At 43.6% G+C, this 22742-nt stretch overlaps 4 protein-coding genes across 5 annotated transcripts; 1 reads left to right on the top strand and 3 right to left on the bottom strand.

Annotated features, from left to right (window-relative positions):
- Positions 1-4356: 4356 nt before the first annotated feature.
- On the top strand, positions 4357-7018 carry LOC115391116 (zinc finger protein Gfi-1b-like). The gene is made up of 4 exons (XM_030095226.1): positions 4357-4403; positions 5768-5893; positions 5986-6151; positions 6227-7018. Exons 2-4 carry the CDS (start codon positions 5846-5848, stop codon positions 6403-6405), a joined length of 393 nt encoding a protein of 130 aa, XP_029951086.1. The 5' UTR covers positions 4357-4403; positions 5768-5845; the 3' UTR covers positions 6406-7018.
- Positions 7019-8601: 1583 nt separating this feature from the next.
- On the bottom strand, positions 8602-12723 carry LOC115391115 (lysozyme g-like). Of its 2 annotated transcripts, none has more exons than XM_030095225.1 (5): positions 12574-12723; positions 9523-9600; positions 9182-9378; positions 8948-9098; positions 8602-8880 (listed from the first exon to the last, which is right to left on the bottom strand). In XM_030095225.1, exons 1-5 carry the CDS (start codon positions 12575-12577, stop codon positions 8750-8752), a joined length of 561 nt encoding a protein of 186 aa, XP_029951085.1. In that variant the 5' UTR covers positions 12578-12723; the 3' UTR covers positions 8602-8749. The 2 variants fall into 2 exon arrangements, with proteins under 2 accessions (XP_029951085.1, XP_029951084.1); XM_030095224.1 differs by lacking the exons at positions 8602-8880; positions 8948-9098; positions 9182-9378; positions 9523-9600 and adding exons at positions 11234-11723; positions 11788-11938; positions 12022-12218; positions 12348-12425 and having other exon boundaries at positions 12574-12653.
- Positions 12724-13487: 764 nt separating this feature from the next.
- On the bottom strand, positions 13488-15460 carry LOC115391114 (lysozyme g-like). The gene is made up of 5 exons (XM_030095223.1): positions 15347-15460; positions 15079-15156; positions 14102-14298; positions 13713-13863; positions 13488-13627 (listed from the first exon to the last, which is right to left on the bottom strand). The coding sequence occupies exons 1-5, from the start codon at positions 15348-15350 to the stop codon at positions 13491-13493; spliced, it is 567 nt and encodes a 188-aa protein (XP_029951083.1). The 5' UTR covers positions 15351-15460; the 3' UTR covers positions 13488-13490.
- Positions 15461-16092: 632 nt separating this feature from the next.
- pglyrp2 (peptidoglycan recognition protein 2) lies at positions 16093-21200 on the bottom strand. The gene is made up of 4 exons (XM_030095218.1): positions 21134-21200; positions 19374-20234; positions 18167-18377; positions 16093-17426 (listed from the first exon to the last, which is right to left on the bottom strand). Exons 1-4 carry the CDS (start codon positions 21198-21200, stop codon positions 17123-17125), a joined length of 1443 nt encoding a protein of 480 aa, XP_029951078.1. The 3' UTR covers positions 16093-17122.
- Between the last annotated feature and the right edge of the window lie 1542 nt (positions 21201-22742).

Genomic DNA, 22742 nt, shown 5'->3' with positions numbered 1-22742 from the left:
GCGTATCCCACAAGAAACAAGTCTGGAAAGACAGCGGCGGAGAAAATATTTCAGGATTTCATCCCCAGATTTGGATATCCTGAAAAATTACACCACGACCAGGGGCGGGAATTTGAAAACGCACTGTTTCAGAGGCTCCAGCAATTAGCGGGCATATGTCACTCCCGAACCACCCCGTACCACCCACAGGGGAATCCTGTGGAGAGACTGAACAGAACCTTGTTGCAGATGCTTCGAACCTTGGGAGAAGAAAAAAAATCTGATTGGAAAGAACAGCTACCTCACATGGTTCATGCATACAATTGCACCATTCATCAAGCTACGGGATACTCACCATTTTTTCTCCTATATGGAAGAGCCCCACGCTTACCAGTCGACCTACTATTTGACCTGAAACCAGAGCAAGATGTCCCAGACAGGCAGATGTTTGCACAAAAATGGGCAACCAGGATGCGAGAGGCTTACAAAATTGCTTCAGAGAACAGCAAGAAATCTTCGGCGAAAGGAAAAAAACAATATGACAGAGGTGTAAAAGGTGCTACACTTCAACCAGGTGACAGAGTGCTTGTGCGCAACCTCTCTGAAAGAGGCGGGCCAGGCAAACTACGAGCTTACTGGGAGGAGAGAGTCCACCGTGTCATAGAGAGAATCGGTGAAGGACCCGTGTATAAAGTACAAGCTGAGTTTGGAAACAAGACCATCCGTGTACTTCATCGAAACCTTTTGATGCCTGTGAATGCTTTACCCTTGGAAGAGACAACGAACACATCGAAACAACAGAAAAAAACTAAACGTGACTAACCGCAGTGACGTGTCATGGCAGAACCCTGAGTCAGAGGAGGAGGAAGAGGAGTTATGCAGCCTCCGTCGCATTCCAGTCTACAGGATGACTCCAATCAAACCTCCTGCTACTCATTCAGAACCACTGCAACCACTGAATCCCTCTGCTTGTGAGTTTCAACCAGTGAGAAATGTGTGCACTGAGAAAGCACCAGCTACTGAACAACAGTCTGCTCACTCATCGAAACAACAACAGATACCACCTGAAGAAAACAGCATGGATGGTGCAGAGGTTGACCAGGCAGTAAATGATGATGTTCACCTGGAACCTGGTGAAATGGAGATGGGTACCGAATCAGAGTCACTGGAAGAACAAAATTTGAGAAAGTCTTCCCGGGTGCCACGTCCCAAGGAAATGTTCACCTACAACAGTTTTGGACAACCCTCATACCAACCTTGGAGGCCTGGGGTTAACTCTGTGTTCCAGTGTGTACCTTACTTCATGTCCAGTCCGGCGATGCCAAGTCTGGCCATTCCAAACGCGCACTACATTCCAGGGCCAGTGATGTGGACTTGCTAGACTGAGAAGAAGAACTCTTGATGCAGTCGTTTTTTTTTTTATATACAACTTCCTGACTGTGACTTGACATGTTATATTTCTAGATGTCAGGAGACATCTTTAAAAGTGAGGGAGAGTGTAGAGGATGGGAAAAGCCTTAAATAAAAAGTAAATAGAAAAACTGACACCCCCCCACATTTAAAACAAGAAACCCGAAAAATAAAACACAATAAGTTGTTAGGTTGATGGTTTCTAGTATTATATCATGTTCCAAATGTCACTGTCATTACCCCTTTTGTGACAGTAGGTGTCACTCAAGTACCATGGATCAGTAAGGAAAACCGCTTGTGAAGCGCACCATCCAGGAAGTGGCAGAATTAAAATGGCGCTTTCAGCGGTCACACACGTATAACCGTGTCCTGTTTTACTGCTCCACAAGTACGTTGAACATGATGTTTTATCATTTCACCTTAAGCTCACAAGTTTGTTGTAGTCTTGTGTTGCTGTTGATGTCGCGGGTGTGCAGAATGATTGTTGAATTGCAGAGTTTGAGCATGATTCGTGTCTCGTGTTTTCCCATATTAGCTGTTAGCTTCAAGTGACCACGATGTGGCAACGTGTGGGAATCTTTGAATGTTTAATGAGTGCTGTGAACTAAACTGTATACAAATTAACTCTAAAAGAGCTTTGGGAAATGCATAAGCACCTGTTTCATTTGTTTTGAGTTGGATGTAAAATGTAAAGTACTGTTATTTTTGTGTTACTGTAGTGTATGAAGGCAGCCGCCTCATGATATTACACTGATGAGATGTTCCTATTTCTGTTTGATTTCTGGTAAGAAGATGAGTTTTGATGTTAACCTGTTAATTGCAAATGGTGTGTCTATGTTATGTTGTATGTTTGATGTGCTTTGATGGATTTGAATTTGTTTGAAATGTGTTTTTATAATGGAAGTGGCAGAATTAAAATGGCGCTTTCAGCGGTCACACACGTATAACCGTGTCCTGTTTTACTGCTCCACAGTTCTTCAATGATTGTGAGGCAAAAACGCTACCGGCCCAGGCACCCCTAGGCTGGAGGCCGGTAACACGTGCCGCTTCCGACGCGGAAGTGGGAAGCACCACGCACCCACTGTCAGACCGGCGCCCCTGTTAACCTATCTGACGGTTCATACAGGAGACGCGGGGGGCCGCCACATCCGTAGCGGCTCGCGCCGTGGACCGTGGCCACTCTGCTCCTCTCTATTTTCTCCGCGAGCTGCGTGCACCGCCAGTTGTAAAGCTGGACAGAGCAGATCGCACCACACAGGAAGTCGGGAACGGAAAATACGAGAGAATACGGTCAATTTTCAAATTAAGATGAAGTAAAATAACATAAATTATGTTGCTTTTCGGTTTTCCTTTTCAGATAAACACTCACACACACACACAGGGAGAGAGGGCGACAGGGCGACAGAGAGAGGCACCGCACGCTGCAGCGCTCTGATCACACCCCCGATCACAATGTTATGCGATTATATATGGTGTTCTTATGGTCGTTGGTGACTGATTTGAGCTGTGGCGGAGGTCTGCGCTCTCTGAGTGCCAATTTCTAGTTTTATATTATTGTTTTGTGGAGAGGGATTTTTTGTGTGTGTGTGTGTGTGTATATACAGTTTGTATTGTTCTTTTTTATTTTGTAGTTTTTCTAAAAGTGAAAATTATAAATAAAATAATTAAAAAACTTCTGAGCGGATGAACGCTCTGCTCCCCATGGTGCTGAGGCGGGCGGAGGGCACAGAGAGGTGGAGAGAGGAGGAAGACCTGAGGGAATGTGACCGGGTGGCAACGTGAATGAGATCAGACAGATGGCGGGGGAGCGAGAATGTAAACAGAATCTTGAAACATCTTGAAAATGATCCGGACTTTGACAGGGAGCCAGTGGAGCTGCTGGAGGACGGAGTGATGTGGTGAAAGGAAGGGGTTTTGGTGATGATGCGAGCTGCTGAGTTCTGGAGGGATTTGTGGGTGACACCAAAGAGGAGTGAGTTGCAGTAGTCGAGGCAGGAGGTGACGAGGCTGTGCACCAGGATGGCAGTGGTGTGAGGGGTGAGAGAGGGGCGGACGCGGTTTATATTACGTAGGTAGAAGTATGCAGACCGAGTGACGTTATTAAAGCGACACTAAGGAACTTTCAGTTTTCGTTTATTTTGGCGGCGCCAGTGGACAAAAGCGGTAGTGTTTTGCCTGACCGAATACTACAGTTCCCATGAGGACTAGCGCGTGGTGTTGTAAATTGCTGCTCCCGGTGGCATGCTGTGGGACTGAACTCACCTTCATTTGTTTCCAGTGGCTGTGTGAAGGACAGATAACAATGAGGTCATGAATCTAAATGAATCTAATGGTGGCTAAACAATGTTATATCATGATGTGACGCATGCTGTAAAGCAGTCCGCACATTTGGAGTTTTTTAGTGAGCAGGGTTCCTACCACCCTCCTCACAGCTGCCCAGTCCAAGTGAAAGCAATACTGACGCCCTCAGGCCGTGACAGAGGGGTCATTCAACTAGTTGTAAGTCGATGTATCTTCACAAAAGATATTAAAATGTTTAATTAAGGTTTAAAAGTTCCTTAGCATCGCTTTAATGTGGGAGTGAAAAGAAAGTGAGCTGTCGAGGACACCCAGACTCTTAACCTGAGGGGAGGGGGACCCTGTGGAGCTGTCAATAGTGAGGGAAAACCTGTTAGATTTGGAGAGTGAGGACTTGGTACCAACAAGAAGGAGTACTGTTTTAGCTCTGTTTAATTTAAGGAAATTCAAGGTGAACCAGGATTGATTTCAGAGATGGAGAGGGTGAGGGAGGAGGGTGAGAGAGTGGAGTCAGGTTTGCTGGAGAGATAGAGCTGGGTGTCACCCGCATAGCAATGGAAATGAATACCAAATTTCCGGAAAATGTTACAGAGGGGAAGGAGGTATATGATGAAGAGGAGGGGCCCCAGGACAGAGCCCTGGGGCACGCCAGAAGTGACAGGGGAGGGCTGACAGGTGAAGGACTTGAGCTGGATGAACTGAGTGCAGCCAGTGAGGTAAGAGTGAAATCAGAGAAGGGGGGTGCCTGTGATGCCAGTGGAGGAGAGTCTGTTGAGCAGGATGGAGTGAGAAACGGTGTTGAAGGCCGCACTCAGATTGAGGAGGATGAGGATGGAGATCAAACCAGAGTCAGCTGTCTTTAGAAGGTCATCTGTGATCTTTATGAGTGCTGTTTTGGTGCTGTGGCCGTGTTTCCCACTGAATGTGTCGTGACACCCGCGTGTAATTGTGCCATTCTGGGCCGGCTTCGATTTGTCTGTCACCTCCTCCACATCTGCAAACCGCTGTCTCTTCAGCTCTTTCTTCAACTTGGGGAACAAGAAAAAGTCACTCAAGGCTACATCTGGCGAATAAGGCGGATGGGAGAGGAGATTCATCCCATTCTTCGCCAGAAACTGCGTGATGCGCAGCGCCGTGTCCGCTGGCGCACTGTGGTGGTGGATCAACTGGGCTCCACTCCGACACTACGCAGGTCGCTTCCTCCTCACATCCTCACGGAGCCGTCTGAGGACTTCCATGTAGTAGTCCTGATTTACAGTCTGACCTGGAGGGACAAACTCGCTGTGGACGATACCCTGGACAGCGAAAAAGCAGCTCAGCATTGTTTTCACGGCTGAGCAGACCTGACGCGCCGACATCTGGCCCTTTTTAAACCACCCGAACCACTCATGGACATGATTCTTCTTCAGAGCATCATCCTTGTAGGCTTGTTGCAACAAGGTGAGTGTTTCTGCTGCTGTTTTTTCCCAGCAAAAAGCAGAATTTAATGTTCGCGCGCTGCTCTGGCTTTCCAGTTAATGTCGCCATTTTGGAAAAATCGAAGACGCAGCTGCATTCTGTTGCTATAAATAGCACCTGACAGGCGTCAGTGTCACTCTGGGAGCTCAGCTTTTTCACAGATATGCATGAGGCTTACCTGTAGCACATCTGACGGCCAGAAGTCGAAACTCATTATCATTAATATTTTATGACCAGAGTCCGGGAACTTTCCGGTACCCCCTCGTACAAAGCAAAGTGCGCCCCTGGTGGTAACATTATTGTATCGCAGTTAATGTCAATTTCTCCTAACTGACAAATTTCATGTTTGTGAGATTTGACTCAAGCGGGCCAATTCTGGAGGATCCATATTTCTTATTGAAGTGATAAAATTAGCCAAAAAAGAGATATATCAGCACTTCTAGAAAATTCTCAAGTTGATTCTGGACTTTGTGAGGAGTTTGCACCTTTTCCTGGTGCGCCCACTTCCTCCCACAATATGAGGTGACTTCAGATTGTCCCTGGGTAAGAGTTTAGTCCAGTGATGTTTTCCTGACATATACAGTTCTTCTCTCATTATATGTGTTTGTTTCGTTATAAACAGATATTTTCCTGTTTGTCAAGTTTCAAGACTCACATATCAAAGAGTCATGGCAGCAGAGCTCATCTGTCTGCAGCACACATGAAGCCCAGCAGGGCCGAGAAGGAGGCATCGCCTTACAGGGCAAAGGTCACCACCACAGCTCCTGAAACACTCCCACATGTATGAAGATGGTATCTGAAGCGCTGATCTCAGAAATCCACCTCCTGCTGTCGTTTCAGGAGCGGACGATTGGCTGCACGGTGTGTGGGAAAGTATTCAAGCGCTCCTCCACCCTCTCCACACACCTGCTCATACACTCCGACATCCGGCCGTACCCCTGCGAGTACTGCGGCAAACGCTTCCACCAGAAGTCCGACATGAAGAAACACACTTTCATACACACCGGTGGGTTCACCTGCTGACGTGGATTTGTTCCTGAGCGTTTCCTCCTCACCTCACCTCATGCGTCTGTGCCTCCAGGAGAGAAGCCCCACGTCTGTCAGATCTGCGGCAAAGCCTTCAGCCAGAGCTCCAACCTCATCACCCACAGCCGCAAACACCGGGACGACCGGCCGTACCGCTGCCCGCTCTGCCTCTACAGCTTCCAGCACAAAGTCGAGCTGCGGCAGCACCAGGACCACCACTGCGTCTACCGCTGACCCCCCCCACGCAGCCCGGGACGCAGCTTCCCGCCTCTGTAAACCAGGAGAAACACTTGGAGGACAGGCAGCTGCTCACTGTGGAGCTATCAGTGAGGCCGTCCAGACTTTCTGCTGCTGATGTTCCAGATGTTTCAGTTCCTGAAGGGAAACCAACGGAAGTCTCTTTTTTTACTCTATGAAAGGAGGAAAACATGGAAGCCATGATTAACTGAAATCTACCAACTCCCTGCTCAGCTGTACAATTTTAGGTATTCAGAGGTATTTTTATGTTCTGTACAACATCATGATGATCATTTTCCTTTAATATACAAAAGCATTCAACATTACTGTCATCTTCAAATAGTTCTGTACAGTTGAGAGTCCTGTCTTGAGCATTTTCAGATAGTGTCTCAAAATGTGAGTTTTTTTGCATTTGAAAACATTTCAGAGTAAAGTGTCATCATGGAAACATGACAAAGCCGTTTGACTCTCGTGTTCATAAACAATGGTGCCTGAACGTCTCATTTTGAAGACACTGACTCTTTCATTGACATGAAAACTTGCTTTTGAGGAATGAACTCTCCGTTTTGAGCAAATGACTCACTTTTGCAGGTTATTGACTTGGTTTTGCAGTTTGTGTTAATTGTTTTGAGAAATGCATTAACCGTTCTGCAAAAGTCAAAAGTAACATGAGAAATGCACCAAGGTGACTGAGAAGCAGCAATAAATTTGCTAAACTTAAAGGTGCCTTAAGGAGTTTGCACGTTTTAAGCGAAACAGCGCCCCCTGCAGGCCTTGGACGTAATGCAGCTTAGTCCCTGTGGCTCGCGTGCACAGAAGAGAGGAACTCCTTCCTTGCTCGTTTAGTAGCACTCAGGTAAAATTTAAGTTTCTTTTACCTGGCGGAGTCTGTGCTGGAACTGTGGCAGTGCTAGAAGCCAGTCTTTTTTTACTTTCTGGAAGATCCTGCTCAGTTGTTGCTCACTAAGCATCTGGCGGAGTAATGGCGGACAAAACAAAACCGAACCAGCCGGAGCGCGCATTACGTCATTCCTTTCAAATTCTCCCCAAAAAAATGCTGGTGCCGGACCGGCACTGCAACTTTCAAGTAACAATTTAGCGCTGTTAGGGGTACTTGTAATGAATATGTCAGGGCGCATTGTACACATCATTAAAAATGTGTAACATATTTATGGTGGAAAATAAGTATTTTTAAGGTTGTAATATTCCTTAAGGCACCTTTAAATACCCATTTTAACATTTTAAGTGGTGCATTGTATTAGGTATGTCTCAGTACATTTACTCAACTCCATTTCTTGTTGAAACAACAAAATCTTTGCCAAAATATATTCAAACTGTCATAACCACATCAAATTAAACCCTTCCTGGAGGTATTTGAAAATATGAGTGTGCAGTCACTCATACTGCAATGAGAGTTCTTCAAAGGACTGAAGGGTTCCAGTTTTAAACAGATTCCCAAAAGATGTGATGTCTTTTTTAAACCACTGTTTTTGTAATGCCGTCTCTCAGTGTTTTAGAGATTTGAATGGAAAGGAGAGATACGATAGATACGTAGCTTGGATACGACCTGTTTTCTTCTGCATTTGCTGCCAAATCTGATCAGTACGGATGATAACTGTGTTTGTTGTTGCAACCAAAAGAGATTTTAGTGAGCTGATATACGTGACTGATTTCTGTCTTAAGTGAATGATAAAGGTAACTCATTCCATCTCTCACAGTCCTCCTTTGTTGTTTTCCTTTATTTAATATAGTTAAGTAAGAATGCATTATGTGTTTCATTTTGAATTCTTCAGTCCTAGATAGCTAATATGAATGGGACTCAATTGAAACGATGTATCAGGAGGTTCAGCCTCAGCTTCGGTGGTTAGAGGCATGACAACACTTTTACAAAATTGTACTTTAAAAGTGGCTCATCATCCAAAATGGAAAAAAACAGTGTAAACTGTTGAACATGGAATAACTGCAATGAGCAAAATACTCAATTTTCAGCAGAAGCACAGAATAAAAATTGTTGTTACACTGCAGGGTGGGGAACATGAGTAACTCCACACAGTAAACCCTCCAAACACTCTCCAGCCAGTAATTCAACCAGTCCAACCCAGGTGAGAGTGAGAATGCTGACTGCTGCTCTGAGGTGCAGCTCCTCAACCACTCAAGAAAAACAAACCAACAAATGTGAGTTCATTTTTTTACTCAAGCACAATGACATTTATATAAATCACCACAAATTCATCACAGGCATCAGATATGAACGTTTAAAAGAATCTTGAAATGCATGAGGAAACACAGAGCGTGCTCGTGTTGAGTTTTCTTCATCAGTTGCTTCAGTCGTCTGCAGCCACTAATATCCTTGCTTCTTGTACCACTGAGCTCTGGCAACAACGTCGTTGGAGTAGTCTCCGCCGGTCGTGTGCGCGTCCACATTGTGATCGTGAACGTTTCCAGCCCCCATGTTGTACGCAGCTATTCCTCCTGCAGACACAAGTTCCGATCAGTTTGTGTTGATTCAAGGATGCCCGACTGAATCTGTCAAACAAACCTTTCAGCTGCTCCTCTTTACTCCAGTGCGGGAACTTTCGTTCGATCGTTTTAACAGAGTCAACGAGGATGTCAGCTGCTTGGCTGATATGCTCCTCGCTGTCCCAGCCACCCCGAGGTGTGTGTCTTCCTCCATTTGGAGTAACATCCACCTACAGAGATGAAAAAGAATTGGATCAATGTCGTGTCTTGTGAAGTTATTCTGTGAGGATCTGGGTTGGTTGTTGGTTCCCACCTGCATCAGACCCCAGGCCTTTCCATGATCCCCCCAACCATTCTGGAGTTGATTTCCAGCTCTGGACTCTCTGGAGACGATGCCAGCGAGGAGAGCAGGGTCTACTCCGCGGCTATGTGCCACACTATCTATTTTGGCCTTGTGCTGTCTCATTCTGCCAGCATCCATCTCTGCCATTTTCTCTGAAGCAGCCACACCTTTAGAGACAAAATGGAAAACCAGGATTTTGGCATCAATAAATGCTGTAAAAACTCTTTGTCTGTCACAGGAGTTGTTTTTTTGTTTTTGTTTTTTTTTAACAGCTTATGATCAAATCGGTTGTATGTAACTGCATGATTCACCTGAGGAGTTCAGCTTGTCCCCCTGACCCGTTTGCCAGGAGGCTCCAGTCGTAGGAACGTTCGAGATGTCTCTGTAGCCTAACAGAAGTGTCAGTTTAACAAGATATTGGAGTTATATAACAAAGTCAGCATTTCAAGCATGAGTGTGTTTCAAAAATAATACAGAATGCAGATACAGTTCAGAATGCAGCCTCAAAAAACATGGCGTTACGATAACACACTCAATCCAGAGTACAGCAACAGTGGAACTTACTCATTTTTTCGTCTTGTATCGGTCCTGAGAAGTGAAGTCAAGAGCTCTTGATGCTCCCTTGTCCAGTGTTGGATGCAAAGAGGAACAGAGGGTTTATATAGGCTGTGCTATCTCTAAGTTCACTTTCATATTGACTTCACAGAGGTGGTCACTGAAGGGCTGGGACCAAGGAGTCCACAGGAAAACAGCTGATTTACAAGAAATGTGTTTTCAAAGAGCAAACCAGGCACCTTTGTACCTTTGATGACTTTCAGTTTCAAGATGAGATTGATTCATTCTAAAGTTCAGCATTTTTATCTGTATATATAGATATATCTACATACATATGATGCTTACTTTTTGAAGTAACTTTTCGCTGAGTCACGACATGCAGCTTGGGACCCTGACAGTCAGTAAAAACTCCAGTGTGCAAGGAGAAGCTCACAAAATGTTCTTATACCAGATTTACATCTTGGCCAGAAATTGGAGCATTGAGGTTTTATTTTATCTAATGTCCAGGGTATAGTATGCTCTGTGAAGAAGATTGTATTGTGTAGTTATATGTGTAGAATTAGAAGAGCAACGCTGGCTACTAGTGCTCATTGATTCCCATTCCCCTTCTGCAAACTGATTTTCCAGATCTTCTTCCCATTTACCTTTCACTTTCAGTTTCTCCCAGCCTGTAATCTGTGAGATTACTGAGGAAAAATAGGATATGAACCCCCCCCCCCCCCCCCCCCCCCCCACTCCCTGTTTGTTACGATTGGCTGCTGCTTTAATGGCTGAAGATGGCCGCCCTGCTTGGAGATAATCAAGTGTTGTACCTGGAGGTATTTGAAGAAATGGGTGTGCAGTCGCTCATACTGCGATGAGAGCTCTTCAAAGGACTGAAGGGTTCCAGCTTTCAACAGATTCCCAAAAGATGTGATATCTTTTTTAAACCACTGTTTTTGTAATGCCGTCTCTCAGGGCTTTAGGGTTTTGAATGGTAAGCAGATTTGTTATAGATAGGTTGAACACAGTCTGTTTTCTTCCACATTTGCTGCTAAATCTTCTCAATACGGATAATAACTGTTTGTTGTTGCAAAAGAGAGTTTAGAGAGCTGATATACAGGACTGATTTCAGTGTTAACTCAGGTCAATGAGTGATAAAGTGAATGATAAAGGTAGCTCATTCCATCTCTCACAGTCCTTTGTTTTTTATTAATATTAGAGAGTGAAGCAAGAATGTGTTATGCGTTTCATTTGGAATTTTCAGTCCTAGATGGGGAATATGAATGGGACTCCTTTGAAACAATGTATCAGGAAGCTTAGCCTCAGCTTTGGTGTTTTGAGGCATGATGACACATTCGCAAAATTTTACTCTTAAAGTGACTCATCGTCCAAAATGGAAAAAAACAGAGAAAACTGTTTAACATGGAATCACTGCAATGAGCAAAATGCTCCATTTTTAGAAGAAGTACAGAATAAAAAGTGTTAGGAAGAGTAATGTTTTTATTTCTCTGTACATAGTACACTGCAGGGTGGGGAACATGAGTAACTCCACACAGTAAACCCTCCAAACACTCTCCAACCAGTAATTCAACCAGTCCAACCCAGGTGAGAGTGAGAATGCTGACTGCTGCTCTGAGGTGCAGCTCCTCAGCCACTCAAGAAAAACAAACCAACAAATGTGAGTTCATATTTTTACTCAAGCACAATGACATTTATATAAATCACCACGAATTCATCACAGGCATCAGATATGAACGTTTAAAAGAATCTTGAAATGCATGAGGAAACACAGAGCGTGCTCGTGTTGAGTTTTCTTCATCAGTTGCTTCAGTCGTCTGCAGCCACTAATATCCTTGCTTCTTGTACCACTGAGCTCTGGCAACAACGTCGTTGGAGTAGTCTCCGCCGGTCGTGTTCGCGTCCACATTCTGATCGTGAACGTTTCCGTCCCCCATGTTGTACGCAGCTATTCCTCCTGCAGACACAAGTTCCGATCAGTTGTTTATTCAAGCATGCCGGACTGAATCTGTCAAACAAACCTTTCAGCTGCATCTCTCGGCTCCAGTTCGGGAATTTTCCTTGGATTCTTCCAATGAAATACACGAGGATGTCAGTTGCTTGGCGGAGATGCTCCTCGCTGTCCCAGCCACCCCGAGGTGTGTGTCCTCCTCCATTTGGAGTAACATCCACCTGCAGAGATGGGAAAGCATCGGATCAATATAGTATCTTGTGAAGTTATTCTGTGAGGATCTGGGTTGGTTGTTGGTTTCCACCTGCATCAGACCCCAGGCCTTTCCATGATCCCCCCAACCATTCTGTAGTTGATTTCCAGCTCTGGACTCTCTGGAGATGATGCCTGCGATGAGAGCAGGGTCTATTCCGCAGCTCCGTCCCACATTATCTATTTTGGACTTGTACTTCCTCATTCTGTTGGCATCCGTCGCTGCCATTGTCTCTGAAGCAGCCACACCTTCAGAGACAAAGTGGAAACCAGGATTTTGGCATCAGTAAATGCTATAAAAACTCTGCTGTAACACAGAGGAGATTTTTTTTTCACAGTTTCTGATCGAAGTTGGTTGTATGTAACTGCATGATTCACCTGAGCAGCCCAGGTTGTCCTGCTGAGCCGTTTGCCAGGAGGCTCCAGAAGTAGGAATTCTCATAATGCTTCCGTAGCCTAAGAAATGTTATTGGAGTTACAGCCTTTCAAACATGACTGTTTCACAAAATAATGTAGAACGTAGATACAGTTCAGAAGGCAGCCTCAAAAAACATGACGATGTGATAACGCACACAATCCAGAGTACAACAACAGTGGAACTTACTCATCTTGTCGTCTTGTGTCGGTCCTGAGAAATGAAGTAAAGAGCTCTTGATGCTCCTTTGTCCAGAGTTGAGCACAAACAGGAAAAGAGGGGTTTATATAGGCTGTTATTTTCACTTTCACTTTCATACTGTGACTTCACAAGGGGGATGACTGAGGGGCCGTACCAAGGAGTCCACAGGAAAACAGCTGATTTACAAGAAACGTGTGTGTCTGTGTGTGTGTGTGTGAGAGAGAAAGAGGGAAAACCAGCCATTTCTGGCCCCTTCGATGACTTTCAGTTTCAAGATGAAGTTTCACTGAGTCACTAAAAGCAGCTTGGAACCCTGATGTTTATTTTTATGGAGTGTTGAAGTAAAAAAATAAATGCTTGTTTATTAATCGCAGAGATTATGAAATGATGATCTTCTTTAATTCTTAATCCATCTATTAGTCCATAAAAACACTGTCGCACGCACGTACGTGCGCGCACACACACACACACACACACACACACACACACACAGAAAAGGATCAGGCCTGTGTGTGTCGCTGTGGGACATTGTCGTCTCACGGTGAGGATATCCAGTTTAATATCTTTCGGTTATAAGTTTGCATGTTTGGGTTTTCTTCAGGTACTTTCTCACCACAGTCCAAAAACACATATTATAATCAGATTGTTTGATCGGGCCTAGATGCAAAATTATCCCTTTGTGAAAGTGTGTGTGTGTGTGATTGTCTCTCTTTGTTGAGGATAAAACACGATCGAGGACGGACGGATGGTCGAACGGACTTTACTGAAATCAAATTTCTGTGGCAGAAAAGAGAAATGTGAGACAGAAACATTTAGTTTTTTTTTTATTTCCTTAGGTGACACATAATCCAGAGTGTGCTTTATTTCTTAGGAAGTGGATTTATTTTTTTTTTTGCCTGTTCCAGCTATTCAAAGCTGAAGTTCTTCTTGTACCACTGAGCTCTGGCAACAACATCGTTGGAGTAGTCTCGGCCTGTGGTGCTGGCATCCACGTCCTCTGAACGGACCCGCCCATCTCCTGCATTGTAGGCTGCAATCCCTCCTGCGGAAACAAAAACTGATAATCAAACAGCCAAACACTGATTTCAGAGAGTTGATCTGTTTGAGATTGTTTCAGTCAAGCGGACCTTTCAGCTTCATCTCACTGCTCCAGCTGGGAAACTTTTTGGCAATCCGACCGATAAAATCAACGAGGATCTGGGTGGCTTGGCAGAGATGTTCCTCACTGTCCCACCCGCCTTGAGCAGTGTGTCCACCGCCGGTTGGACTGATGTCAACCTGCAGGAATGGAAACGTAACAGACTCAGGCCAGTTTATTCAGTGGGGAGAAGAAAACGAAGACAAACTGAAAGAGATTCACTTCAGCTTAGTTTCCATGGTTATTACAATATAAAAACACCAGTGACTGGAAAAACCCCTTTGGTTGAAAATATCCAAAGCACCCACACATCTTATACGCCAGCTTCACTGTTATTTAGCTTTTTGCTTTCACGATAATCAGCTCAGTGATCCCGACCTGCATCAGTCCCCAGGCGTTGCCGTTGTCGCCCCAGCCGTCCTTCAGCACGTTTCCGGCCCTGGTCTCTCTGGAGATGATGGCAGCAATGAGGGCGGGATCGATTCCATACTTTTTTCCCACGCTGCTGATTTTTGCTTTGTACTTCTCCATTCTGCCCGAATCGGTCTTGGCCATGGTGTGTGAGGCTTCAACACCTTCAGAAAAAAGGAATCAGAAAAGAGGAATTTTGCTTTAGGGTCAGAAAACTAACAATTTGGGGTCACGTTTAAAATGTTACTTCACAATTTATCAAGTTGGCATCTGTGTTCCTGAGCTGTTGAGTTGAAATGAGTCTTTCCATCTCTGACTCACCATTACTCGGAGTGGTCTGAACTTCCCACAGCGGGGCGTACTGCAGCTCTGCACTTCCATTGTTTGTATCTGCACATAATTATCTCTGTTGTTCTTGTGTTCAGTTTGGCCTTCTGTGTTGCATTTCCCGTTTGTCTCGCCTCTTTGTTCTGATGTACTTCCCTGAGCTTTGCACTGATATTTGCTTTTGTTTTTAAATCAGTGCCTGACTTTCGTCTACCACTTATGCTCAATACTCTTTAGGGTCTTTTTGTATTATGTATCAAACCTTTACCACGGTAAATGCATTTTTAGGAAGTCTTCTACTTCAATTTTTTTCTTCATTCCAACAATTTCCTGCATATATTAAATTTTACATTCAGTTGCTTGAAGAAAAGCTTCCTGGAGGGAGTGCCTTTGTGCCTGGGTTGACCTGGATTCTGCTTTATTGGAAATAAACCTGGTTCACTGTTTGGGTCATCTTGAATCATTTTCAGTTTTTTTCATTGAGAAAATCATGTTAAATGAACAAATCAGTGGATCACTGGAAAAAAAAAAAGGAAGAGGCATGCAACATAATTTCTCATTTTCCACCCTCGTCCATCAGCAGATGAGTCTGGCAGAGGATGAGGATGATAATTTACCTGAATGAGTCAACTTGTCCTGACGAGCCGTTCTCTCTGAAGCTCCTGTAGTTGGAACATCGCTGATGTCTGCGTAACCTATAGGACAACATTCAGATCAGCACTGAAGCAAAGATTTGAAGGCAGTCCATTCTTATTTCAAAGTAGTACACATTAGATAAAATCAAATATAAAGACATTCAGAGTCTTTTACATTGTGTTCAGGGTTTTTACCATAGGAAAGTACAAATTCTATACACATATCAGATGTTTAATTTAAAATACTCACTCATTTTTCTTGAATTCTGCTTGTCTGTGGAATAAAAGAAGTGTGCACGGCCTTCAACTGCACCTGCCTCGAGCTCTCTCAAGTTCTTACTGTGAACTTGTAGAACAGGTTCTTTTATACTGGCAGCTACGGTGGCCCGCAAGAGTCATCAAAGCGATGAAAGCACAACACAAATCTAAAAGTCGCAGCACAGTGGCCGGTGGAGAATACATAGGCGTCAATAACTGCACACAGAAGACAGCGAGTCAGGACAAGTTGAATTACTCAGGTAGATTATAGTTAACCAGATCCTCTGCCAGACACACCCAGTGTTGGATTAGAGTGGAAATTTTACAGTTTCCAAATTCTGGAAATGCTGAGATCCACCAAGTGCCAACTGAAACTCAGTGGCAGGCGTTGGCACAAACCCTGAGGGTGGGGGACGGGCTGGAATAAAAGGACCAAAACTTGTTTTTGCAGTAATCTGCGAGAAGATTTGATCTGATCTCTGAAATTGTATCTTTCAGCTCAGTCAAATGCAACTCAATAAATGACGGGTCTTTGCTGCTTCACTTCTGGTTAATAAACACATGAAGACTGCAGTCATTGAAAATGACAGCATACGTGTGAATATGCTGATTTCTTTGCCTTGAGAAATATGGGACTGGATACTCCACATTTTGAAGGAAGATGGAAACAAGGATGAATAAACAAATCGAGGTGTGGATCATGAGTCAATCAATCCAGTAGAGTAGAACAGAGCACTACTTTATTAATCCCAAACTGGGAAATTCCAGAACACATTGTAACACAAACACTATGAACATCACACCAGGGGAAATGGCTTTGTTTTGTTGTTTTGATCGGAGAAGTTTCTGTAGTAAACCACCATCACCAAGAAGCAGTGAGGCTCATCGTGTGAAGACGGAACCCAAAAATGGCAGAACACATCCATCCTTCCAACGAGCCAGCTTGACTTGTCCTGAACCACAACTTTTCCTCTCACATCTCTGTAGCTCAATCAAACTCACACAATGTTATTTGCTTCTTTTGTTATGGACGACTCATCCCCTGCAGACTGTCCTGCACTGCGTGTGCAAAAACAGATCCTACTGGACTAAAACTCAGGGACTTTTAGGGATGTTCGGTTGTTTCACTGTTTGCACAAAATCACGAGACATGAATCTGGCACGGTTTGATTTACCAAAGCTTTGCATACACATATGACAAGTCTCCGTGCTGCTCCAGTTCATGACAGTCAGAAAAAACACCTCAAGTCATGATTATAAATTTTATTAACACCTAAATGTCCAAAAAGTAGATGATCATGCAACAATTTTAGGATTTCCACCTGATGATCCTGTCTGAATGCCTCCTGCTCAAACTCGTGCGTCGCTCTGATGCTGGGTTTTTGGTTTAATGCCAGACTTTATGCATCATACGTTATTTTAAAACGGCTGTTTGGGTTCATAAGCAACAACAAAACTTGTATCCTCTCTTGAATGTCAGATTCTTTAATTTAAAATATCTTTTGAGTTTTTATATACAGACTGATGTTTTGTTTTGTTTTTTTTAATTGAAAGTAGTTTTGATTTGTCTCTAACAAAGGCATAAATTAAAAAAGAAAAGTATGTTTTAATAAAAAACAATTACTAGTTTTACTGTCATTGCTCTGGCCCCAGGATTTGAGCGTGTGCAGCTCTGTGGCGCCCCACCAGGGGAGGCCCATCCCGCGTTTTAAAAAACAGTGACCTACATTACGAATGTACCAAACTCAACCTAACAGCGGTGGTCCTGTCATTCCCTGAAGTGCTCCCAGCTTCTTATTTCAGCAAAGAAGGCATCTCCAGGGCAGGCGGTGTAGTTCACCACCTGCCTGTGTCCCTGGATGGTGAAGTTTGCCACCAGGCCCCCTCCATCCACCCCACACTTGACCAGTCGGTGACGCAGCAGGTCCATGGCGTGGCGGGACGGCGGGGTGGAGGTGTAGTCGCCGATGATCGACACCCCGTACCCGACGGAGTTGTGGCCTCTGGTGTGCGTGCCCAGGTGGTTCCAGCCCCTCCCCTCATAGACGTACCCGTCAGAGCCGACCACGAAGCTGCGGATGGAAACAGAGAACACGGTCACTGGATTCTGGAAATATCTGGAATTTGAGTAAATTAAAAAAAAAAAAAAAACACTTGTGCTTCAAACTACCATAAATAAAATGTGATACTACTGAATGAGGTGTGTCAGTAAATTTAAACGACCTCTTACTGAAATCCACTGAAGGACATGTTTATACTGTATCATCATCAATCATCTTGCATCAGCAGTTATGGTCCATTTCACACTTTTCAATTAGATTTTACTGAACAGTAAAAGGCACACGACGGTATTAATATTGTACTGCTGTACAAAGTCCCTGCCAAGACGAACCAGTGGAAAAAAAACCTTTAAAAGGTCCAAGGGCTCTGTGAACAGTTAGGAGCAAGACAATCAAAACTGACCTTTTTTTTGGAGAAGGGACTTTTTAGTTTTTACTTTTGTTTTCCTAGTTTCGTGACAGTCACACAATGATTAAACCCCTGAGAAACATGGTGCTCGTGTTTGCTTCACACTGATGTGTTTTGTCTTAACATGTCCTGCTCCCAGTCAGTCCAGAGTCATTTGTTTTGCTTCTCTATGTGAGAAAATGGTGACATTGGGTGGACGGCTTACATAAAACTGGAGAAAACATGTTTTCTCCAGTTTAATGTCCCAGAGTGGGACATTTCTAAATGTTTCAGAGTCTCGTGTACTTTCAATGTTTTCTGTTTGCGTTTTCAACATGGTTGTAAGTCAAAGGCTCCCTGTCACCTGTATCCTATGTCGTCCCAGCCGCGGTCGTCCTGGTGGAAGCGCTGCATGGCCCTCATGTCTCCAGAGCAGTGTTTGAAGGTCAGGCAAGGCGCTGACGGCTGGTAGGTGTGGTGAACGTAGAGGAAGTGAAGCGGAAGAGACAGCGGATTCGGTGTGTTCCGGGAAGATTTTGCCCCCCACTGACAGCGAGTGATGATCTGAGGACAGTCTGAGTGAAGACAAGAGAAGAAAAGGGTTCAGATGCAAAAAATAAATAGACTGAAAGATCAGTATTCATACACCAACCGGATAATCAGTGAATTTTAAAAGAAAACATTTTAATTTAACTTTAACAAAGTGGAAATACAGAAACTGAAACAGAACTGAAGAATCAAGAAATGGCTTGTATGGCATTCATTTTCACTTTTTTGTCTCTATGTCTATCTGTACCAACTCCTGAGACATGACCTGTCTCTTTTTCAGTGACGTACTGCACGCTGTTCAACAGCCGGTCCATAACTGTGTCCATCAGGGCGTTTTGATCTGTGGACTGATGACCCCAGTGACCCCAGTGACCCCGATGTGGAAAAAAGTTGGAAATAACAGTTAAAGCACTTGGTATGTTAGAGGTGAATGGTGTCTGTGTGTCTTTGTTTTCACCATCAATAAAACGATTCAATCTGATGGTGTAATTTTAATCTATGCATCTTTATATTATTTACTGCAATGTGTTTTCTTCCTTTTTTAATTCTAAATTAATCTGAAAAAATAAAGAATTAATTTGTTTCTGATTATAACCGTGTTTTACTTTTTTTTTTATTTAAACAGGCAAATAAATAAAAAGATAACTGTGCTTGATTCCCACACTCCCAAAACGTCCTGCATGAGTATTTAGCGCCCTCTAGAGGATGAATATGACCTGACAGCAAACAAAAAAACAAAAAACAAAAACTGAATTACTTTAGTGACAAACCAGCAGGGCACTGAGTCAAAGTCAAAACTGCTAGAGCTACCAGAGCACTGGTCAGTTTAAAAAGCATGGAATGATATTTTTAAAATGAAAACACTGCCTGTGTTTGGTTTTTGCAGAGATCATCTGCTTCTGTCTCACCCTTTACAACTACACCCTCTTTTCTAACAGCAATCTCAATCACTAATCCACTAACCTTCTGCTGAAACCATCCTTACTAGCAGTGGTGCTTTGTGCCCGGATGTCATCGCTCACCCCAGTACTTGTGAACAAACAGCTTCAGTCCTTCGGCCACCGCCTTCCCGACGCCGGTGTCCAGAGCGATCCACTCGGTCTTCTCCAGCTTCCACACCAGCGACAGGGTCTCCATCACCCGGCTGTGAAGGTCGAGGGACTCCAGCACGGCCCTGGACAGCTCTCTCCTCTTCGGGCTGACGTTGGCGGTGATGGCGTCGAGGCCCTGCCCCGCTTGTAGAGAGAAACTGTAGTATCCTTTCAGGATCTTGCTGAGGCTTTGTGGCTGTCCGGAGGAAGACAGATTGCTGAGGTGAATGCCCAGGATGGCTCCATCCATGCCTCCATTTATGATGGCGTCTGTGGCCAGGGTGGCAGGCCGGGACAGCTTGAACACCTTGGGGCGCTCCACGCTGTCCCAGCACCCGTTGGGCCCCAGGCGGTGAGAGGGCGGGAAGTCCTGGAGGCTGAGGAAGGACAGGCCCAACGTCCGGCCCAGGGTCAGCGGGAAAAGCCCGTCGGTCGTTGCCCCCTCCATCAAGGCTTTGAGTCCCGACTCAATTCCCAGCAGCAACGGCGCGAGTGCTACGGTGGTGCCGTCCTGAGCCAGGACCACCCCTCGCTCCTCTCCGTAGTCCGTCACGATGTGGTGGATGGCCTTGTCAAAAAAGCTGAAGGAGGTGGCGTTGAGGATGGCCGTCTCCAGGAACTCGGTCCCGGTCAGGTTGTTCGATGCACCCAGGTAGTGGATGGTCATCTGATCGTCGTGGCCCGCCGTCCGGCGCAGGGCCCTGAGCAGAGCCAGGCTGGACAGGCCGGGATTGGAGTCTTCGACCTGCTCCACAGCTCGGATGAAGCTGTCCATGTTACGCAGATGTTCGCCTTGCAAAAGCATCGGCATCATGGGGAAAATGAAGAAATCATCAGAAGAGCAGCAAGGATTCAAATCACTGTTTTGTGTCCTCATTGTGAATCAACGCTATAATGAAATATTTCAGCCTAATTCAGATGTACAAACCTCAGAAAAAAATGAAATACAGACAGACTGTGGGGAAAACTTCCTGATTTACAACATGCTGCAACCTTTTGATCAATCAATCTGTAATATTTATGGAAATTAAGAAAAATCCAAACCATCCCAAAATCAGCAGTATCACCATTTCACATTTGATTCAATTTGTGTGCATCAGCTTTTACATTTCCTCAGATGTAGGTTGATACAATGCAGATGGATTTGTCTTTCTGTTTTTAATTGAGAAATTTTGCATTCATTTCACTCATTTTCTCATTGCTCTTTATATGTTTCCTCTTTTGCTGATTAATTAATAAAACGTTACACATTTCAGTGATGTTCATTGGAGGAGTCAGTGATCAATAAATTCAAACAACTGCAACATTATGCAGTTTTCTAAAAGAAAGTTTTAAATACGACTGTTATCTATAAATTTTTTTTTTTACCATGTATGATATTTGCTTTAGAAGCCCTTTTTTATTTTTGCAATTCCACAATTTCATTTTGGAAAATATTCATCCAAAGTAAATCAGGGTGAACCATTTGACTTTATGCTAACAGTCAGATCTCAATAATTTACTTCATGGTAGAAAAAGGAAACTCTTGATGGATAAACATACAGATTTTACAAGGACACACGCTGCAAGTCTGGAAGGCAAAGATAACAAGGAACAAATGTGCCTCAGCATGTCACTAAAAACAAAATTTTCAATGAAGAATTTAATGGAAATAAGACAAATGTTAATGTATTTTGGAGAAGTAGACTTACCTGTTGGTTTACTGTACACAGTAAAAAAGAAGAAGCAGAAAGTTAAAAAAAATCTAAATAAAGTCATGTTGAATACCCCTGTTTTTCTTTATCAAAGTTAAATAGATCTGTTTCACAAATTAATCCAAATAAAGTTCTTTCAAGTCCAAATTCCTCAAAATTAACAGTCAAATTTAAAGAATAACTGTCAGTGTGCAGACTCCAAGTGCGTTCCCTGCTGTTGCAATGATTTGTGTAGGTGTATATTTGTTTAACTGTATTTGTGGACGTGTATGACAGCTGACTTGTGCCCCACTTTTGAAGAGGACTCTTTGCACACTGACTGCTTCAAATATTGATTCAGTCCTCTCTACGTCAAAGTGTGTCAGCATGAGTAAATGCAGTTCCTTTCAATTTAGTGAAATAATAAGTTAAATGAAAGACCTTTTTTTAATTATCACTGTTATTAAATATGGTGATGTCCATATTCCTGCATGAAACCGCAATTGCATCCTGTGTTATTTGCATGCAGTTTGTTATTTCGATCAACAGAACAGACAGAAGACGCAGACGTTTGGTTAATGTTTATCTCTTTGGGTTATGAGTGTGTGGCTGTTGTGCACCAGAGTCAGGAAGTAGTACGAGTCACCTCAATGGTAGGTCAGAATGAGTTGTTGGACGGTGGGGTTTTGTTACCGCTCTCATGTCACGGTGGATATACAAAAGTTTAATTTATGTGAGATTTTTAGATTTGGCATATTCTTCCTTATGTTGCGTTGTTTTATTTCCTTCTCAGTTTCAGCCTAAAAAGAGACTTTGTGTCAAGCGGCGTCCTGGTTAGAGGTGAAATAAAAAAGATAAAAGAATAAGCCTAGATGGTTTATCAATGCAACATTTACAGGTGAGACAGACAGTGTCACCATCAAATCATTTTGGTTTGTAATGTAAGACATATCCAGGATGTCAACTTTGTCACACAGAGAGAGTGAAAGTCAGATTGTGAACTTTGACTTGTCTCTTTTCTCACAAATCACAGCTTGAGTATCGGCCTACACAATGTTTCTCTCACTGCCGTGCACCACAGCTTCATTTATAACTCACAATTACATGATACTGGTATTGAGGATATTTTTTTCTCAGAATGTTTATTCAAACACTGAAACTATATTTGAAATACAGTACAAAAAATCTAAGAAGACAATGTAAAACTATACACATGGGGATGTTTTGCTTTATATCAGAGATAAAAAAATATATGCCCATTCAATAAAACATGTAGAAACAAGATAACTGTTATGACTGTGAATGATGTAGTATTAAAGGCAGGGTGAGTATAGTCATACAGCAGCATTCAAACCCAAGACAATTCACATTACTTTAAAAAAAATGTGTTAAAAAAAGGGGATTAAGAAAAGCATAAAATGAGAATGGATAAATGTAAGAAGGTAGTTAAAATCAATTGTTTAATGGAACGCCTGAGCAAATATCTCAGGTCAGAGGCGGAGTGTGGGTCTCAGTACAGAGGGGGCGGAGCATTCTCTACAGGCTCTTATGGATAGTAATTTTACCATTCAAACAATCCCTCATCCTACTGTCAAACAACACAACGATGCTCGCTTTTATTGAGCCA

This window comes from Salarias fasciatus, chromosome 6, assembly GCF_902148845.1.
Source record: "Salarias fasciatus chromosome 6, fSalaFa1.1, whole genome shotgun sequence".
Taxonomy (NCBI): Eukaryota; Metazoa; Chordata; class Actinopteri; order Blenniiformes; family Blenniidae; genus Salarias; species Salarias fasciatus.
This window is presented reverse-complemented; position numbering and strand designations above follow the sequence as displayed.

What these genes read in the sequence shown, in the direction of transcription:
- LOC115391114 (XM_030095223.1), bottom strand. An exon ending in GGACAAGTTGACTCATTCAG is followed by an intron (nt 14,299 to 15,078) that starts GTAAATTATCAT and finishes TTTTTTCTGAAG; the next exon opens with GTGTTGAAGCCTCACACACC. An exon ending in ACGCCTGGGGACTGATGCAG is followed by an intron (nt 13,864 to 14,101) that starts GTCGGGATCACT and finishes CCATTCCTGCAG; the next exon opens with GTTGACATCAGTCCAACCGG.
- LOC115391115 (XM_030095225.1), bottom strand. An exon ending in GGACAAGCTGAACTCCTCAG is followed by an intron (nt 9,379 to 9,522) that starts GTGAATCATGCA and finishes TTGTCTCTAAAG; the next exon opens with GTGTGGCTGCTTCAGAGAAA. An exon ending in TAAAGAGGAGCAGCTGAAAG is followed by an intron (nt 8,881 to 8,947) that starts GTTTGTTTGACA and finishes TTGTGTCTGCAG; the next exon opens with GAGGAATAGCTGCGTACAAC.
- LOC115391116 (XM_030095226.1), top strand. Translation starts at nt 5,846, where the DNA reads ATGAAGCCCAGCAGGGCCGAGAAGGAGGCATCGCCTTACAGGGCAAAG. An exon ending in CATCGCCTTACAGGGCAAAG is followed by an intron (nt 5,894 to 5,985) that starts GTCACCACCACA and finishes CTGTCGTTTCAG; the next exon opens with GAGCGGACGATTGGCTGCAC. An exon ending in ACACACTTTCATACACACCG is followed by an intron (nt 6,152 to 6,226) that starts GTGGGTTCACCT and finishes CTGTGCCTCCAG; the next exon opens with GAGAGAAGCCCCACGTCTGT.
- pglyrp2 (XM_030095218.1), bottom strand. Translation starts at nt 21,200, where the DNA reads ATGACTTTATTTAGATTTTTTTTAACTTTCTGCTTCTTCTTTTTTACT. An exon ending in TGTGTACAGTAAACCAACAG is followed by an intron (nt 20,235 to 21,133) that starts GTAAGTCTACTT and finishes TGCTTTTGCAAG; the next exon opens with GCGAACATCTGCGTAACATG. An exon ending in TGGGACGACATAGGATACAG is followed by an intron (nt 17,427 to 18,166) that starts GTGACAGGGAGC and finishes TTCCATCCGCAG; the next exon opens with CTTCGTGGTCGGCTCTGACG.